Source organism: Nymphaea colorata, chromosome 6 (genome assembly GCF_008831285.2).
Source record: "Nymphaea colorata isolate Beijing-Zhang1983 chromosome 6, ASM883128v2, whole genome shotgun sequence".
NCBI classification, from domain to species: Eukaryota; Viridiplantae; Streptophyta; class Magnoliopsida; order Nymphaeales; family Nymphaeaceae; genus Nymphaea; species Nymphaea colorata.
Window position 1 is genome coordinate 16440589 of NC_045143.1, and position 18326 is coordinate 16458914.

The 18326-nt window shown below is 41.9% G+C and overlaps 2 protein-coding genes across 3 annotated transcripts; both read right to left on the minus strand.

The window, feature by feature from the left end:
• Positions 1–281: 281 nt before the first annotated feature.
• Positions 282–3425, minus strand: LOC116256472 (uncharacterized). 2 transcript variants are annotated; one of them, XM_031632844.2, is made up of 7 exons: positions 3086–3425; positions 2800–2998; positions 1992–2180; positions 1186–1849; positions 980–1083; positions 817–876; positions 282–707 (listed from the first exon to the last, which is right to left on the minus strand). In XM_031632844.2, the coding sequence occupies exons 1-7, from the start codon at positions 3407–3409 to the stop codon at positions 655–657; spliced, it is 1593 nt and encodes a 530-aa protein (XP_031488704.2). In that variant the 5' UTR covers positions 3410–3425; the 3' UTR covers positions 282–654. The 2 variants fall into 2 exon arrangements, with proteins under 2 accessions (XP_031488704.2, XP_031488703.2); XM_031632843.2 differs by having other exon boundaries at positions 817–879.
• A 3041-nt stretch (positions 3426–6466) lies between these two features.
• Positions 6467–12500, minus strand: LOC116256345 (phosphatidylinositol:ceramide inositolphosphotransferase 1-like). Its single transcript, XM_031632697.2, has 12 exons — positions 11820–12500; positions 11482–11571; positions 10820–10906; positions 10670–10738; positions 8664–8744; positions 8206–8277; positions 7835–7895; positions 7638–7740; positions 7187–7282; positions 7052–7101; positions 6853–6974; positions 6467–6766 (listed from the first exon to the last, which is right to left on the minus strand). The coding sequence occupies exons 1-12, from the start codon at positions 11865–11867 to the stop codon at positions 6686–6688; spliced, it is 960 nt and encodes a 319-aa protein (XP_031488557.1). The 5' UTR covers positions 11868–12500; the 3' UTR covers positions 6467–6685.
• Positions 12501–18326: the final 5826 nt, after the last annotated feature.

Sequence of the window (18326 nt, forward strand, 5' to 3'; positions counted from 1 at the left end):
ATCTGAATAACCTCGTGTTTCGGGATTTGCCGGTTCAATTTTATTCAGATTGATCCGGGATTTGGTTTTTCATGTTAATCATATGCCCGCTCCGAAATTCTTTTGCTATTTGGGTTCCAGTTTTAGAGAATGTATTTCTGATTCAGATTCGGCTCCAACTCTGCGGAACTTGTTTTCATCCAGATTCAGGTTTAGGTCCGTTCCGGGTGGAACTCACCAAAGATAGTTTAGAAGAGATGCAATCGTTCTCCAGAATCCAAACAAACTGGACGCTCAAGAAATCACTGAGAAACACTTTAGTTTTATCCATTTCTAGCTCAAATACATGATTACAGTTGAACCCGAACCCGTTTCTACAAACAGAAGACTAGAAATTCGAGATACATGAGTAAGTTCCGGTTAAGTTACTGATTAAGCACTGTTCAGTATCCTTTGTTTAGTACACTTAACTATCATGAGGAGAGCTGCGCAAGAAAAAACAGTTAAAAAAAATTTAAAAAAAACGGAGGTTCAGTCTAAAGAATCATCTAGCACCAACACTTTTGAGCACGTCAGAGATTGTTGAATCATTAAATGGCAGGCTAGACACCGTGGAAGATGCCAACTTGTGCTTTGGAGGCATGCCAAAAAGAATAAACGAACTGCTGCAATTGATCATAATATCAGCACATTTTCTTGATCCACAGAAAACCTTTGCCTTTTTTTGCCTGCACATTGTGAAAATAAAAATATCCAGTCAACAGGAGAAAAATATCTGAAACATGCATGACGACGCAAATTTGAGGGCATAGATGAAAAAAGAATTCCTCAAATTACCAGGGCTATTAGCCTTAATACATGCAGGTAGTGGCTTAGAAAGTTGCGCACTATCATCAACTGCTGTAAGATGCCACAGAAGGAGCGAAACCATCATCAGCTCTTATTTGTTGTAAATAATTATGAAAACAAGAAAACTGGAAGAAAGAAACTTTTTACTCACTTCCGCTGTTCATGTCTCTCTCAGAGAGGACGACTGCATTTGAGCGAGGAAAGTTTGAGAAGGCTCCACCAATTCTCGAATTCCTCTCTTTTTCAACACATGGGCTGCACATTATCCACGTTAAGAAGATAAACTCAACAGCCAAGGTAAAATTAGAATGAAATTGCAAACTTCCAATGGGACCAATTCAGAGAGTAGAGTAAAACCTTGAGATAAGTTTGGTTGCTGGATCTAATGATGACTGATCAGCAAGAGCTGCTACTTGAGAATCGAACTCAAAATCAATCAGATACGAAAGTGACACATCGTTGTCGAGAATACCAAAGTTTAGAAGGTCATCTATATCAAAAACTCCCTCTTTTGCACCCACCGTAAGAGGACCAGGAGATTCAGATATGGATCGCTCAGAGTTCACGGCCGTGCTGGAATCATCAAAATCCAATCTGCCCTTTATGTGTCCCATTTTGCCCGACCTTTTTGTACCAAATTTTGAAGGCGAACAAAATTGCTGGCAGTCTTCGTACATGCCACAACCGGAAGATGTATTTTCATTTGCACCAGATTGACGAACATAGTCATTAGCCGTAGTTACTTCAGGTGATAGGACAGTTGATTGGTTGGGGGATGCTGTCTCCATTGGAGAGCAATATGCATCAGTTTGCAAGGAGTGCTGCTGTGGAGTTTTGGGGGAGGAGGATTCTCCTTCTGGAGTATAAGACTGATGAAGTTCACTGTTTGAAACAGGTTGCCCTTGAAGTAATGAGCTGGGAAGAATCTGATCATGGGAAATTGTCTGTGTCTTAGAATACCCTGTAAAGGTTTGACCTGTACCAGTGACATGGCCGACTTCTTGTGGCTGTGGTCTATTAGCTGCAAAAAAAATACCAATGTCAAAAACTGAATAGCTTGCATCAGCTGGTCCAAAAAACTGATCAACTGGAAGGAGAAACAGGGGCGTTGAACTGTTTCCCATTAGCCCTTAGTAATGTAGAGAACTTCTTCTGTCTGTTACCTGTTCTGTTAGGAATATATGCAGGGACCTGGGGGAAAGATTTCTTGGCCGACGAGTATGGTTGAGGAACAGATCCAGACACCTTCCTCTTATTGTTTTGAGAAGAAATGGTAGGAACCATAGAAGTAGTACTACTGTGTGATGCCACATTCCGCAGCGTAGGCACTGGATTTGTGTTCACAGAATTGGCTACAAAACCAATAAGAAAATAAGAAAATAAGAAAAACGGGAAAAGAGAAAAGGAAACCAACACCCATTCTTTCTATCTTGATGTAAAACAGAAGGAATCGATCCATTTGACAATGTCAAGCTCATTTCTTGGCATTTTTCATGTTTACCTTGTTTGCCTCACATCAATGAAACAACAAGGCTATAAGATCTAGTAGCTGAGTACTTTAGCATAGATCATCAAAACAACGACCAATTCTAGTGAAAAGGAAATCTTCAAGGCTCATAGATGCACATACATAACAAGTGAGGTCATCAACTACAAGCCATTCCTTCTGGTACAGCTACTAGAACACTCTGACCACCCAGATTTCATACTGAACTGGGAATGGAAATGATGATGTAAAACAAGTTCCAAAAATTGTCGGATAGTGTATCTCACTTGAGCCAGATAAGTACGCACTGTTAGTTTGATGGAAGATGTCTGTTTGAGATTGAAGGAAATTGGAAGCAAATGAGGACTACGAAAATTGCTCCATCATTATTTTTCTCAAGAACGAGATGGCAGACTCCCACGGGCAACAATTAAGCGTTTAACTAATACTGGTAACTTGGGAGGACAAAGAATTTGAAGTACTACCTGTGGTCGTTGAAGGCACAGGTTCCGGCCGAGTAGAAATGGCGGCATGATCTGACGATTGGTAGGCTTTCATCACCTCCTGCATCCCCTGCAACAACTTCTCCACCCTGGTTTTCTCTTGATCCAGGAACACTCTCTGCTCCTTCAACGATATATACTCGTTCAATATGTCCTCCAAACTCAACAAACTCTTTGGCGCCTAAAAGAAAGCTCGATCCGTTTAGAGTTGGATGAGGAAGGAAAAGACAAGACATAATCTGGAGAGAAACGAAGATAAAAGACTTACCTCCTTCATCTTAGATTTGGAGAGAAGGGCGGAAGCCTCGGACCTAAAGACGGAGAAGGTCTGAGTATAGTTATTGTCGATGAGGTACCTGTCGACAATGAAGGCCACCTGGATGGGGGTCACCAGCCCTTTGCCCAACTTCTCTGGCCTCTTGGTTTTTCCGGAGACCTTGCCCATTGTGGTAGAGAACCTGCAGAAGGGCACAGGGGAAGAGAGAGAGAGAGAGAGAGAGAGAGAGGTGGGGAGGAGTGACAAAGAAGGAGAGAAAGAGCGATTTAATGGGTATTGAGGAAGACGAATGGAAGCGGGAGTTTTCGAGTTCATTGATAGAGAGATGTAATCGTTTTGGAAGGAGGGAAGGGGGGGGGGGGGGGGGGGGGAATCCATTTTTTCCTTTTTCTGCTTTGAAATTTTCAGGTGGGCATGTTTTGGCGGGTGTGCCCGCGCCAAATCCATTCGCGGGAAACGACGGCTCTCCCTCTCTCGCTTGCGCGGGCGTTCAATGTTGCCGTTTATCATATTGATGGACGGCCGTCAGTGTCGCTTGCTTTCCTTCCTCCTCCCTCCCTCCGACCCTTTACAAAAAATTAAAAAAAGGTTCCTTGGGTTTAATGAAAATACATGACCGCCGGCAAATTTCAAAGTTTATTTAATCGCCGATTCCGCCATCTCATTACAACTTAGTTCCAGTAAACCTAAAATATTGAGATAAGAGCAGTTTTTTCCTATCGAAAATTACGAACCCGAAACGAACCATACAGCAACCAATAAACGATAAGCCAGCGATTCATGCTAATCAAGTATCAAACTAAGATTTCATCTATGCGTTGCTTTATTTTTTAAGCGTATAAATCCCTTGATCGTGTCCTACAGAAGCATAATGCATTTAGCGTGTTTCTTTTGTCGATAACAATTGGATCATTTTTAAAACGAGAAGTATGCCCGTTAAACTTGATAATACAGATCTCAGATGTGAGGATTTCAAAAATTTTCTCTTTAGCTTATGAATACGGAGTAAGAACTTCTTCGCTTCCCTGACTGGAGATCAACGGATTTTATGGACGAAAATGTAAAGCCAGCGGGCTCACAAAACCATGGATTTGAGGTCGCCGAGACATTAGATTCGGCATTCAGATCTCAGATCTAGGGTAATCAAACCCCCTATGGATGGAGTTGTGCCATTAATTTTTGAAACCCGTTATATTCCGAATAAGCAAGTGATTTGAATAACATTTATGTGGGAAGATTTGGGTTCCTAATTTTGTCTCCGATTCATATTGACGGTAGGAGGGATAATGGCTTCTTTTATTTTAATTATTGCCACTTTTCCATCTTCTCACTTTTCTCTCTGTAGTTTGTCACATGGGTATAATCCAAAACATTTGTTAGTAAGATTCAACCGTTACACTATCTACTAACGACAAAGTAGCGAATTTTTATGAAACGTCAAAAAACCAATGCCCCAACAATTCTCTTTATAGTTTCTATTTCACGTATGAACAATCTTAAGCAATGGGTATCAGATCCAAGGCCATAGATGTCCCGATCTGGATCTTAGAGTCAAGGTCACGAACCTCTGGATAAAACAACGCGGAACCCAGACACACCGCGCACTGGTAAGTCAGATACCGTGTGAACCTACCTAGCACAATGCTCCCCTTTCCCCTCGGTCTAGGGCATGCTCAAACTTGCATAGATTATACAACGTTGGTAAACATACACTGGATCTAGTGAATTCAGTTAGCAAGTTGTTCGAAATGGGTGGCTGACCTACATATACTCTGAACCAACACTTGAGCTGGATCCTGGAACTGTAATTGGCAAAACCCCAACTATAGAGTCCTAATGCAGCTATACCAGATTTAAATCCATTTAGCCTTCTTCTTCCAGTTGCAAACTAGACGTGTGATTGTTTTAATGGTCAACTGGTGTTGAGAGATATTCGTGGAAGTTCCAGCTTGGCCAAGTTGTGAACTGCTTGGCTTACATTTAAGTTCTCATGAACAATAATGCCATGCGCAAATTAAAAAACGCATACTTGCGAAAGTGGAATTTTTTTTATAGAGGGACACAGACACACACAAAAGCTTATCGCCACAGATAGAAAGATATTCGCACGGGAAAGGTGCGAAGTGCCAAGAACACGAATTTCATCTCAGCCCCTTCTTGTCGGCCTACATTCCTCTAGCTTCCTAACGGGCATGATTCATGGCCGAGTCCTTGTTGTTTCACAGCCTGAATAATTGAAGCATGGAGAACTTGTTTAACCTACACTGGGATCCTGCCTATTATTTTCCCGTATCCGCCAAGCGTGGAAGGGGTCAGCCTGGCCTATCCCTTCTAACCAGATCGGGGCTTTATTTGGGCTCACCATTGCCTTCCAAGCCCTCTATGCTCATTAGTTCAGCTTGTTGTATGATGTTAATTCAATGTACAAACACGGTATCTCTAGTGTCTAGATGATTACAATCAAAGACGGACAAAACTGAAGGCTGCCATGAGGCTGAAGCCCTTAACCAATCAAAGCCAAATGATGTTGGGTCGCCCTCAAGCATCATACTTGAAGCAGTTGATTTTCACAAACCTGGTTTCCTGTGGTCCTATGACATTCGAGTGGCTTTGGGACCCCTACCTTTTAAGGATCTCAGAGGACCTGGGATCCTCGATTGCATGCGATCCATATGGGCCCGCTTGTCAGGTACCACTCTGATACGCGATGAAACGCACACCGACTATTTCGCGCCAACATAACCGAGAAGTTAACTTCAATATTCGTCGCTGAGCACAATCCAACAAAATGCCTTTTCTTCCAAGGGAAGAAATGCAAGAATTTACCGCCAACAAGTGCGGGAACGGGTTCCACCGTAACGTGATTAAAAAGAACCATCTCATCACTTCAACCGACACCCTTCAAAGGCTAGGCGGCCACCCGGATGTGTCCCGAAAGATCTGATCTCCTGCACGGGACAAGAACAGGCAAGAAAATGGCTTATTGTAAAGGGCAGCTACGCAAACGATAACCAATGACAGGAACAACAAGGACAGCTGGCTAGGCCTGAGCGGTAGCGGTAGGACAAGGGTAATGGCCACTCAATCGGAAGTCAGAGCCATCAGCTCAAACTGCTTTTGCACACCTGGAGCACATGACGCTGCTACCCTTTTTGATGCCTCAGATGTACTGGGTACAGAAAACCCATATGCATTCGTGCTTTCACAAGAGCGACGACAGCTCATGCGTGGCCGGTGGGCATTCGTTTTGCAGTGAACAAAAGCGGATACCACACCATCAGATGTGGCTCGGTGAACCAAGTCGTTCAACAACTGCGACATTAAAATCGGGCAATAACTTCCGACATTAGAATAGATAAGGGAAAAAAAGACAAAAGAAAAATCATCATTCTATTCACTTGAGAACCTCTTTACTTCCATGATACAGAATTGGGAGACTTGATCAAAATTTTAAACCCGATTTAAAAACGCAACTTGGGTTGCTATTGCTCCTTGAAGAGTAATCAGCGGAATTAAGAGCTGCTTGCAATGGTGTTGAACAGCGAGAGTAAGCCGCACACATGTCAGCATTGGTGGAGCAGGCAGCATGTTTCAAGCACCGTTCATCCCCAAGTCGACGTGAACTTGGTTGGCATCCTCCAAAATCTTTCCATTTACTTGTGTTCTTGGTCTCTGAGAAACAAAAATACACAACTGTTGAACACCATAATCTAATTTGCGGTTATGTAAAAATGAGAAATTTATGATTTTGAACATACCCAATCACTGTTATCAATAGAATTGCCATTCATAAACTTGACGAGCTCTTCTTTAGATCTAGCATCTTTCCCATTCATGGGTAGCAACGGTGAGGGATTTCCACCATTACGTTCGATTATGTCTGCAAGAAAAAGGCAACCATATTTAGAAATCTATGATAAGAATAGCACCAGTGAACTCCAAAGAAAAACTACCGACCTTCAGGGAGCTGTTTGTCGACGAAGTACACCACCAAATTCACAGTGTACCTGGTTTGTCCAAAGAAAACAGGATATTTAAAATTTCTTTCTGCCACAAATAGTAAGTTGACAAGCAAATTTAACAGTTCGTTACCATGCAACAACAACATCAACTGTATAGTGTTTGCGGGAAGCAATGATCAGCAGACTTTGAATAACTACCACCAGCCAAGCCAGCTGCTTAATCAATCTGAAATATTCACCTTACGTCATGTTCATGCAAAGGACACTTAAAAGGTAATAAAATGATAAGACTAAATCATTTTCTGAAAATTCAAGAAGGAAAAAACATACAGTCCAGAAAGGAATATTCAGATTAAAATCATTCAATTTGGTAGATGACTAATGTGTTCCTGCAGCATTTTTCTAACATGGAAGGATACAGAGATGCATCCTGTGTCATTGTAATTGTTCTTGTAACATAGCGTTCACATAGTCCAAGAATTAATTACTAGCAACGATTGAGGAAAACCAAACCCTAAGCCTGTATGCAAACATATACTCCGTTTGAACGGGGAGAGAGAAAGAGAGAGAGAGAGAGAGACCTCTTTGTCCCATATTTCTGATAAGTTCGAACAAATACAAGACTGAAGATCATATGAGATGAAAATATGAGGTCACCGCAGCCAAATAACACGCCTCTAGGGACTGCACAGTAAAAGGAGAAAGAAGTTACATCATGGGTCGGAAGTATAAGTAAAACATCGCCTGAAACACAAATTTCCATAAGGAAATGGCATACAGTTGATCAAGAGCACTTCAAAGACGCTCTTTGGGGGTGGCAAACGAGCAAGCTTTGATCCCTGAAAAAGAAATAAATGAAAAGCATACATTAAATAACATACCTGCCTGAACAATTGATGAAAGGTCACGACCAATTTTACAAAATGAATTTGTAGTTTGTCATTTTATGAAGATCCACTGGCTTTCTCGGAAAAAGTATCCCTAGCCTACTCCTTAAAAAATTGACATCTTTTAGATGTTCAACTCACATTTAAGCATGTTTTCAGAGTACTTCTCAAGCCACCATAATGGCCGAGTAAATACCAGAAATTATACTAGGTTCTTCTTTTTTGTCCAAAATAGGTGCAAGAATTCACATTAAATACAAACCTCACGACAATGATAGTTGGGGCCCGGAAGCTGAGTTGCCATGAAAGTAAGGATTCTCAAAAATTGACAAGCCTGAGACCAACAAAAGGTTAATGATAAATATCACTGTCAAGCATACTGTGTCTGCAAAATTAATAGGCAAACACTCATTCTTTGCTGCTATGCTTATGTCCTATGTGAGAATCAAATCAATAATTTAAGCAAGCAAAATGCAAGAAATACAACATTCATGCATCGGACACGTCAAGGTGTCAGGCCTCTTAACTCTTAGTGCATTTATTCTTGAGGTCATCCTCATTGGTTTAAGTAATATAAATGATGTAAAAAGAAGCCTGACATAGACAGAATGGTGTTGATAGGAGCTAGTGCTTGCACATGTAACTAAAACAATGTTTATTTATGCACGTGCTACAAAATGAAACAAAAGGAAGAGGAAAGGTTAAAAAATCACCACCCACCACTAAAAATGCCAGAACCCTACACCAGAGCAGTACAGTGTAGAACCTCTTGCTGTGAAAGATGAAAGGATAAAATGTCCACTGCAACAACAATGACGAACAGTTAGAATAATCAACAAATGAAATACTAACAAGAGAACAACACGACAACACTGAACAAACAGTTTACAGAGCAAACAAAAAGACATCAAGTACACACTACAACCTGCACATGTATCCACACAGCAAGATGAGATCAAGTACACACTAATGAATGTATATGCACACAAAGGTGGGAAAGAAACAAAAGGGTAGAAAAGCAACCAGTAAAAACAACCAATATATCAGAACTATACATGTGTACTTTTTGTCTACAATCATGGCTCAATCATAATGACCACTTCAAGTTGATTGTCGATGTTATACACGTGTATAGCTTGCCTACAATATGAAGAATATTAACAAACAGATCATAATACTTGTCATGCAGTACAACGCATTCTTCCAACCAGAACCCCATAAACAAATAATAGAACCATCAAATGTCAGTCCCCACAACAGTATCATGTCGGGTAAAGAATCTACACAAATAAGATCATCTTTCCCAATGTTGAGGAAATCAGAGTGTTACAGTCTCAAGGAGAAATTTCTTTCCAACGATGTGAGTGAGGAAGGTTTTAAACCTAGAGCCCAATTGTCTGATCTACACAGGTCATATTTGCACAGCAGCAGAATATTGTCCTCACATAGTGCGAACAAGGTGCAGCAAATTGACAATGGATAAGAAAGAAAAATGGAGTAAGGATGATCTGCCAATCCAATACACTCTAAAGATATATGTGTAAAGATTCCTATCTTTGAAGGTAGAGCATGTTACAAGTCAAGACTCCAACTGTTATTGTGCTTCACCGCTAAAAGTACTTCAGTCCACCTCATAAACCCCAATGTGAAAAATGGAGGCTTCTTTCATATAAGTACTCATTTATGTTTTTCTACTCTAAATACATAAATCCCTAAAACCAACACTAAAACATTACCAAAAGAAAGAAAAGGGGCCAAAAAAAATAAATGAAAGATAAAAGCACAAAATGAAAATTCAGACAAAAGAACTTCTCCAAGGAAATAACAAAACTGAGTTCAGAATGAAGCACAAAATGAAAATTCAGCCGAAATATCTTCTTTGAGGCTCAGAATGCTGATAACTGAGTATTGCCCAAGTTACAGAGAGATGATCAGAACAAATTTACATTTACAAGGGATAATAGTATACTTTGTGACTAAACACATGATACAGCTGTATAAACAAGTCCTAAGCTTTTCTGCATCCTTGTTTCCGCCAAGGAAGTTAACTTTGAGTGTGGATTCCCATTTATTCCCCTTGATTTGAATTATTCATCATAGGAATTCGTGACAACAAAAACATGCATGACAAGGTTCGTTACTTAGTTGTGTAATATTGTACCTATCAAGTAGAACATTTAGACTTGAGATTAAAACAATAGGCTTAAGATTCCTCATAGCCCACCTCCTCCATTCTCTTCAATATTGAACTTAGAAACTACATTGAAATTCATAATAGAAATGCACTTTTTTTTTTCTCTTTCTTCTTCTTCTTTTCCTAAACCTGGAGGAGCCTCTCTGCCAAGCAAACTATTATTGAACTTTCTCTCTCATAAATTAAGATGCATAACATTTCATAATATAAAGAACTGCATAGCTAAACCTTTTACAAATAATTCTCTTAATGATGCCGCAGCTGCAATTAGAAACAGGAAGTAAAGGCAAGGTTATTATGTGGTTGAAACGGAAAGATGCATTAACCAGAAAGTTTTGTGACAAGGTGTCGCCGGTTTTACAAAATGCAAGGTTATTATGGCTGACAGCATAGCGGAATGATGAATATAACTATGCCAATGATTTCTGTTGCTCAAAATATGATAATAATGACACGGCTCACTGCATACGCATCTGAAAAGGGATTTAAGACTGATGATTTAGCATGTTGATAAGGAGAAATAGAAACTCACCAAGAAGAAGGAAAAGAAAATGAACGTAAAGACGGTCTCACTAATGTATCCTTTTTCTGGACCAAGCTCCTGAGACATGAAAGCCGATTGAATCATTCTCCAAATGCACTAAGAAGACCAATCATCCAAGAAAAGCAAGGGTATACCTACTGGAAGAATTGCGAATCCAACATCTTGAAGTATTGGACCAGGACGATGCAAATAATGAACTCCTCGAGCAGCCAATCCGTGCAGATACTGCACAGCGAATAGATGGTAAGCATAACTCGTCGTAAGGTGTGTTCAATAATCAGAATACAAAACAGAAAGAAAATTCACCGGTCCACCAAAAAGAGTACATGAAAAAGAATAGAGCCGACTTTATGCTTGCAAGCCACACGAGGATTAAAAACAACGAGAGTGTGTTCAATCAAGAAAACCTCCGTCAACCTACATTTCATCATTATCTTTTCAACCTCTTATGATTTCCTAATGGTCAGGACTGAGACCAGGTTGTAACGACAATGAACGGTAAATCAGAACAAAAGTCCTCCAGTACTTTAAAAGTTTTATGATTAGGCAGAAGAGAAGCTTGCACATGAAAGCAGCTTGTCTTGTAAGTCATGAAATCGATTAACTGAACTCCGAAAGGAAAGGCAGGGCCTCGATACGCCAAGATCGCATTTCGGGCTGTCAAACATTAAAGCATAAAACTGAAAAAGATACGTATAACGTATTATTGTTCGGCATGGATACAATCCGCAGTAATCAAGAAATTCGAAAGAAAAAGGGAGCAAGAGCGATCGCGAGAGAGAGAGAGAGAGAGAGAGAACCTGAAAAATGAGTCCCAGCAGAAGAAATTTCCACTTCTCGGCCAGAAGAAGCAACTCTATCGTCGTCTCCGCAGTGATCCTCCTCCATAGCTGTCAACATGCATTGACATTTGATTCAAATCAGTAAAAAGAAACAACAAAAAGAAAAATAAATGGAAGAAAATTTATTTTTCTTGGGAAATTCTCATTTCTGTCTTTGTCAGATTAAAATCGATGACTCGGATCAAGCTCCCGAAAAAGGACGGAAATGCAGAAATCGAAAAGGAGGAGGAAAAGGAAAAGGAAAAGGAGAGAAGAATGAGAAGGAGGAGGAAAAGATAACGAAAGAAAAAACGTGCCTTGGAAGCTTCGCGAGCAATGTAAAGCGTCATCCCTCGATCCGTCATTCACTGCCATATTACTTCACATTCCGCCGATGAAAGTCGGCATCCTTTCCCCCCCAAACCCGCTCGCAAAAGGAGAAACAGAAAAAAAGAACAAGAAAGGAGGCACAACCGAACCCTCTCCCTGCAGCTGCCCAACACGATTATCCTCCGATCAAGCACCGGATCGCTCCTGTCACAGAAACCGAGAGTTCTCCACCACTACTAACGATGATCCTCAGCCGGAAACCGGTCGTTTACCTCCCTTCCACGGCAAACCGGCCAGGGATCGCAGATCTCTCCGCAGAAATAAAAAGCTCCCGCCTCCTCCAACTCAAATTACAGAGACATCAGGATCTACGACAGATTTTTTTTTTTTTTTCGGTCGAAGAAGGCGATTCAGCAGGAACAGAGGTCGCCGGATCTACTCCGAACCGAACGTCAGTCCTCGCAAGATTTTATACAGGGATTATCCTTCCGCGACCCTTCTCTTTCCTCCTCTCTGGCTGCTTCCTACGGTTGGCACGCGGTTCGGGAGTCGCCGGGGAGGGCCCTCTCCAGAGCCAAGAGAAAGAGAGAGAGAGAAAGGGTTGAAAGGGATACAGGGGAGGAGAGAGGGAGAAAATTAAAAGGGAGGCAAATATCCCTCTAAAATTGAGATCCCAACAAAACAAAAAAAAGAAAGAAGAAAACAAGCCCTGGAGCGTTTTTAACTCCTGGAGAACTCACCGGTCCGTGCGACGCGTGGGCGCGGGCCAACCCCCCGGTTCTTCTTAACGTTAATTCAAACTAACCTCTTCTCCGGGACGTGGATGGCGTTTTTAACGGCATGAAAACCAGCTTTCGCGGTTGTTGAATTCAGAGGTGAAGCTATTTTCGGGGCGCTCGTGACCGTTTGGGCACAAAATGAATGACATTTGCAGCTGCCACGTTGCTGTTTCGAGAAAAATGTGCGCATGAAGATTGAGGAAGGCTCGAATCGCTTCTGACAAATTTTGACTACTTAAACAGCAATTTAGTACAGGCAGGCAATAAAACGTAGATCGTCTGGGATATCGAGAAATATGGTAGCAAAAAAAATGAAGTTGATAGAATTTGGAAAAAAACGGATACAAATTTGTGACGTATTGAACTGATCGGGATTTAGCGAGATTTTCTCCAGAACCATTTGTTTGCGAGGAGCAGACGAGAACTTCACGCTGTTTATTTATCGCTGTTATTTTGAAAATGTCGTGTAGTCTTCACGGTTTGCTTGCTAGGCAAGGCTTTTAGGAACGTTTCAAACTTTCAAATCAATCTGCCGAAGTTGAACGTCAACGGGCGACTGCGTAGAAGGGCAGAGCAGCCGAGAGGTTGAATTTGACTAATTTTTCCCGGGCACGCGGGTTTTGAAGATTTTACATAGAAAGAAACTCGGCTCCAACCCAACCCATGAGTTATATATATAAGCTAAGGAGTTGCCGTTGGGAGGGAGGGGCTGTCCGATCTTCAGTTCAAGGTCTCGTGGTTGGTGAAATAATTTTGCTCTGATGGTGGTTGTTATGGATCCCGAATGTCAACTTTCGAATCTGATGGCCTTAATGGCGTGTGATATCTGAATATGGGTGGGCCGGGCGGGGGCGGCAGACCCCCCCCCCTCTAAAGACATCCTGAAATATTTGAATTTGAGCTGGTGGATAGAAATTTATGGATAAATATTTGTCTCCTAGCTCCGAAACTTTCTTCAATTCTTCGTTGAGCGGGTGAGGGAAGATTAATCGGGTGATGGAATACTTTAAAATCCTTCATTTTTTAGAGCATAACTCGACCTCCCCCTCGATTAGGTCGTCTTAACCTTAATTGATGGAATGAGGAGTCGTGTATTTAGAATAGAATTGTGGGTTTTTTACCTTGTTCGAAATATCTAAGCATGGCGATGTTATTATCGGTGCCTAGAAACTTTTGTATCAGCTTGCCTCCAACAAAAGAAACATTAGAAACGAACGATGACAATTAATGAAGACATGACATTAATTTTTTCAGCCTTTTGCATGCTTGGTTTGAAAAGTTTGGGAATTTGCGGATATTCGGCTGTGAACTACTTTTATGATCTAGTGACTTGCTCTTCCACTTAGAGTTGAGTTGAATTGAAGCAAGCGAGAAACGTGAGTTGAGAAAAGGCATAAAACGAAGGGCAGGGGAGAGCTGATGGTGGTGAGGAAGAGGAATGAAATGAAGAATGGCTGGCCCGCCCGCCGGCCACCGCTTTGCATCATCCGAGAGCCCAAAATGGAAGGGAAGGGACGACACCCAGCTCATCCCATTTAATGATCACATGCTACATCTCCTCCACGCCACCGAAAGGAATTGGTTGCCTTGGGCAAGCAAGCGCGAAGGAAGGCCTTTCCTTTTCTCGTTTGGGCAAAAAGATGAGATGAGTGCGTCGTCAAGGGGCGGCTGGGCTCACCAACCCCTCCCCACCCTCGATGAAAGTGGTCAGAAGACACGGAGAGTTCCTTCTTCAAAGCAAGTCCCCCGGCACGGAACTCGACCTTGCCTCGGCGGCCGAAAATGCGTCTGCTTCTTGCCCATGCTATGTGCATTGGGATCATCAATTGGCAGTTTCTATAAAACGCATTACAAAGATGAGCCCCTCCATAAAAAAAAAAAATTGATAAATTTTATTCACAACTGAACTGAAATTTATGGGTCCCGGAATCGGAAAAGGATTCCATAACTGCTCTGCTCGTGGAGAAAACGCACAGCAAATCCCAGTTGGGTGAGTCCACGGCGAGAAATAGAATGAAATGAAACTCTTCCGTCGGCCGTCCATCTATCTATCTCTGGTTGGCACATTGTACGTGCAGGATGCGAAAACAGGTGGGTCCTACCTTGTGGAATCCAGCACTACAGAATGACAAGGTTATCCCCGCCCCGGTCCGCAGTTGAACCGGGTTTGCCTTCCAACCCTTGGCCTTGATTGATTCCCCACAGTTTACGTGACGTCGCGGTTCCATTAACTAAGCCGAGATGCTGACCTGGCACAACTACGACAAAATAAGAAATTGAAAGCATTATAATATCGGCCACAGTGACAAGAGAATTCCGTCCGGGTTGGACCCAACTCCTCCCAATCGGCATTTTACATGGATCAGGTATTACCATGCAGGATCCACTGTTCATATATCTGGATCAGAACCTAAAATAGCGAAGCTCAACTCCTTCGATATTGGATCGTTGTAAATCATCAACCCTGTTGTGTTGATTACGTCCGTTCCGTTTTGGAGCCCCCTCCAAGATCCGGCCATCAAAGCCAGCCTGTGCCACCCAAGACCCAAACCCACAAGAAACTTTTGGTTTTGGGTTGGGTCTGCACGTGCTCTCACGTGGGAGGGTGCGGCTCCGTGACTGGTCTGGTCTGGTCTGACCCACTTTAATGAGTCGGGTCCACGGTGACGGGTCGAACCATAATTTATTAGGTGCCATCTTCGAACATGCTATGCTGTCCGTTGCTTATCATCTGACAGTTTGGTGCGAGTTGCATAGCGTTTGTTTGAGCATCCATATCCAACTATGGATCGGATTTGCAGGCAGATAGATATCTCCTCAGAGCTGAGCTGACTAAGGTTTTGATCATTGAAAATATATTTCACAAACCAAGCCACTAACTTTTTCTTTCATTCAATATCTTCTGAAAATTAAAATGATGCATCCCAAACTTTTCAAAAGTGTAGAGAAGAGAGCCGGCTAATCAAACATCTTCTTAGGCATCCTTTTCTCTCCAGTATATATATTTTTAACAGAAAAAAAGAACTTTTTCGTTTGTTCATATATCCGATTCTGCAAATGGGGAGTTAACTATCCATTTCCGCTTTCACCGAAAGTCCAAATAAGATGCGCAGGACCCAAAGGATGACAGGCATCTGTGTCCAAATCAGACTGGTGGCCTTCCTTTTTATCTTTTTTATGATCAAAAGGTTAGGCCGGGATATTATAAACGCTTCGGACTGAGATTTTATCTGATTAACAATGGATCCAACTTTCACATCTAACTCTATTGTGCATTCTAATTGAAAGTGTGGAAATGACTTGGGACTCTGTCGCAGATTCGGCCAAGAAAGTCACACAACTAATCGGAATCCGGTTCTTAATTTGATTCCCTTTTCACCAACAAACTCAAGCAATGGAATTTGGTTCAATTGGATTACTCCAACCCACCATCGCCTTTCATCCCTTTTGACTCCAACGCAACATCTTCCGGTGCCTTCAAGTTGAGTTCTTTGCTTGCTGGGCAGAAAGAATGAGCAGATCCAAACACATGAACTGAGAATGACCCCATTTGTCTTGTGTAAAGGTGAGTGACCAATAAAGTGTAAAATGTGGGTCGGACAATTTAATGCTTTCATTGAGAGGTTACACGAACCCGATGAGTTGATTTGCAATAGAGTTACTGTGTTGATTGATTTGCTCAATCGTTTGTGTTTCTAATTCCTCCTGGCAAAACAGAGGGCCCCCAATTATAAATAAGAGGAAATGGCGGAAAGGAGTGCTTTAATTGGTGGAATCACTGGAATGGAATTTGGTTGGCAATGGGATATATATATACATATATGTATCGTCATGCATGCAATAAATATAAAGCCAAGTAGAGCAATTGTAGTTCAAAATATTGTGGGTGACGACGACGCTAAACTTGAACCTGGTTAGTTGGAGAATTTTATCCCTTACAATCAGCAAGCATGACGCGCACAAGATTAATAGAAAGGCAAATCTTTTATAATTTAAGCAACAACGATTATGCACGATGCACGGGAAAGAGATTTCTTTCAATTAACTTGTGGATTGGATGATGATGCCAGGATTCTTTTTGTTGTTGGAACGAGTTGAAGGCCGGGAAGAAGTAAATCCGAATTTATAGAAACGAGGGTAGCATTGAAGGCCTGGTTTGCCTTAAACAAGGAAATGAAGATGGTAAAAGTATGAGATGTACAACAATCAAACACGAACATGTTTTTGGTATGCTCTCAAAATTTTAATGCGTTTCCATGATGAAGTACTCAATTTATATGTTGCTTGCTGTACTTTAATGTTAGTAGTGAGAGGTTGGAGCTAGGGCCAGTCAACTGCACAAACAAATAGTCGAAGCTTGGTGTGGGAAGAAATTGAACCTTGCATGTATGTGAGCAATTGACAAATTTCTGCCCAATTTATGAACATTATTTTGGCTGACCGGTTGTGAAAACACAACCCCGTCCACTCTTGGTGTCACGGGCCGAGTTAGGCGTTCCCCAAAGCCTTCGGCCAGCCGTCTCTCTCTTAAGCTAGCTGAAGCATTCATCTTTTCTTCGGGACTATGGACCAGACGAGGAGTGCTAAGCACTCGGCACACCATCACCTAGGTTTATCCCATTTTCGGCCATCGACAAGCCGTGGCCATGAGGCCTTGTCAGAACTTCGTCATTCCTCCAAGTGTTTATCTACATCCAAACGAAATCTGGGTGGGGGTAGACTTCCCTTGGGAGGAAGTCCGCAGCCGAAGCCAGTTGATGACTATATGTCATTAAGTAAGGCGGCCGACCATCGCCCTACTCGACGATGAGCATTCACTTGCTCACTCCCACGTGACTCTACGCGGTTGTGGAACGCAGCGTATGCGCCCAATGGAGGAATTGCCCCTAACCTACGCGCACCCCCTTGTGTATCCAAACACTACGCGTGGAGAACCCACTGGATTCCCCAACGACGGACTTGCACTTCTAAAGGGACTGTTTACCTTGATGCATTTATATGCCTTGTCACTGCAACACCGTGCTGCTCATTCCACGTGCATTGCTTTCTGCTTGACTCGACGACCGATTGATCCCACATGCTTCCCAAGCTGTGCCTAAACTGGCCAAGTAGCATATCCATCTAATAGCTTGGCCGGGCCAGACACAGTCGACTGACAACACTTGGTGCCTAATCTTTAAATTCTCTATATTGGGCCTTGTCATAACGCATGACATCAATGCCCACTAGCGGTGCTATTCATTATCTACGAATGGGGCATCTCAGTAAGTAATTCTAGGCTGAGGTCGTGCCACTCGAGTTGCGTGTCGACCAATAGCAGAGATACATATAGGCAGGCGTGGACAGTTGTTCACACCTGCAACAAATTTTTTATTTATTTTTATATAGATTTCTCACAATTACTTACTTATTTATATATATTGTGCATGACAATTTACATGGCAGTGCCCCCTTAACTCAAAATTTCTAACTCCACCATTGGTGTCAACGGAAGTGTTTTAATTGATGGTACGCATGAAAGGTTCAAAAGTCCTTCCTATACATAAACATTACATACTGAAATTTACATTTTAGGCTGCTTATGACATGTGAATTCAATAGTTCCAAATGATTCGTTGGATATTATATATGGCTTTTGTATATAGGAAGATTAAATGTTGAGATTGACTTTTCAAACTTTTCAACATCATGATTGCTTACTCTGTTTCTTTACAA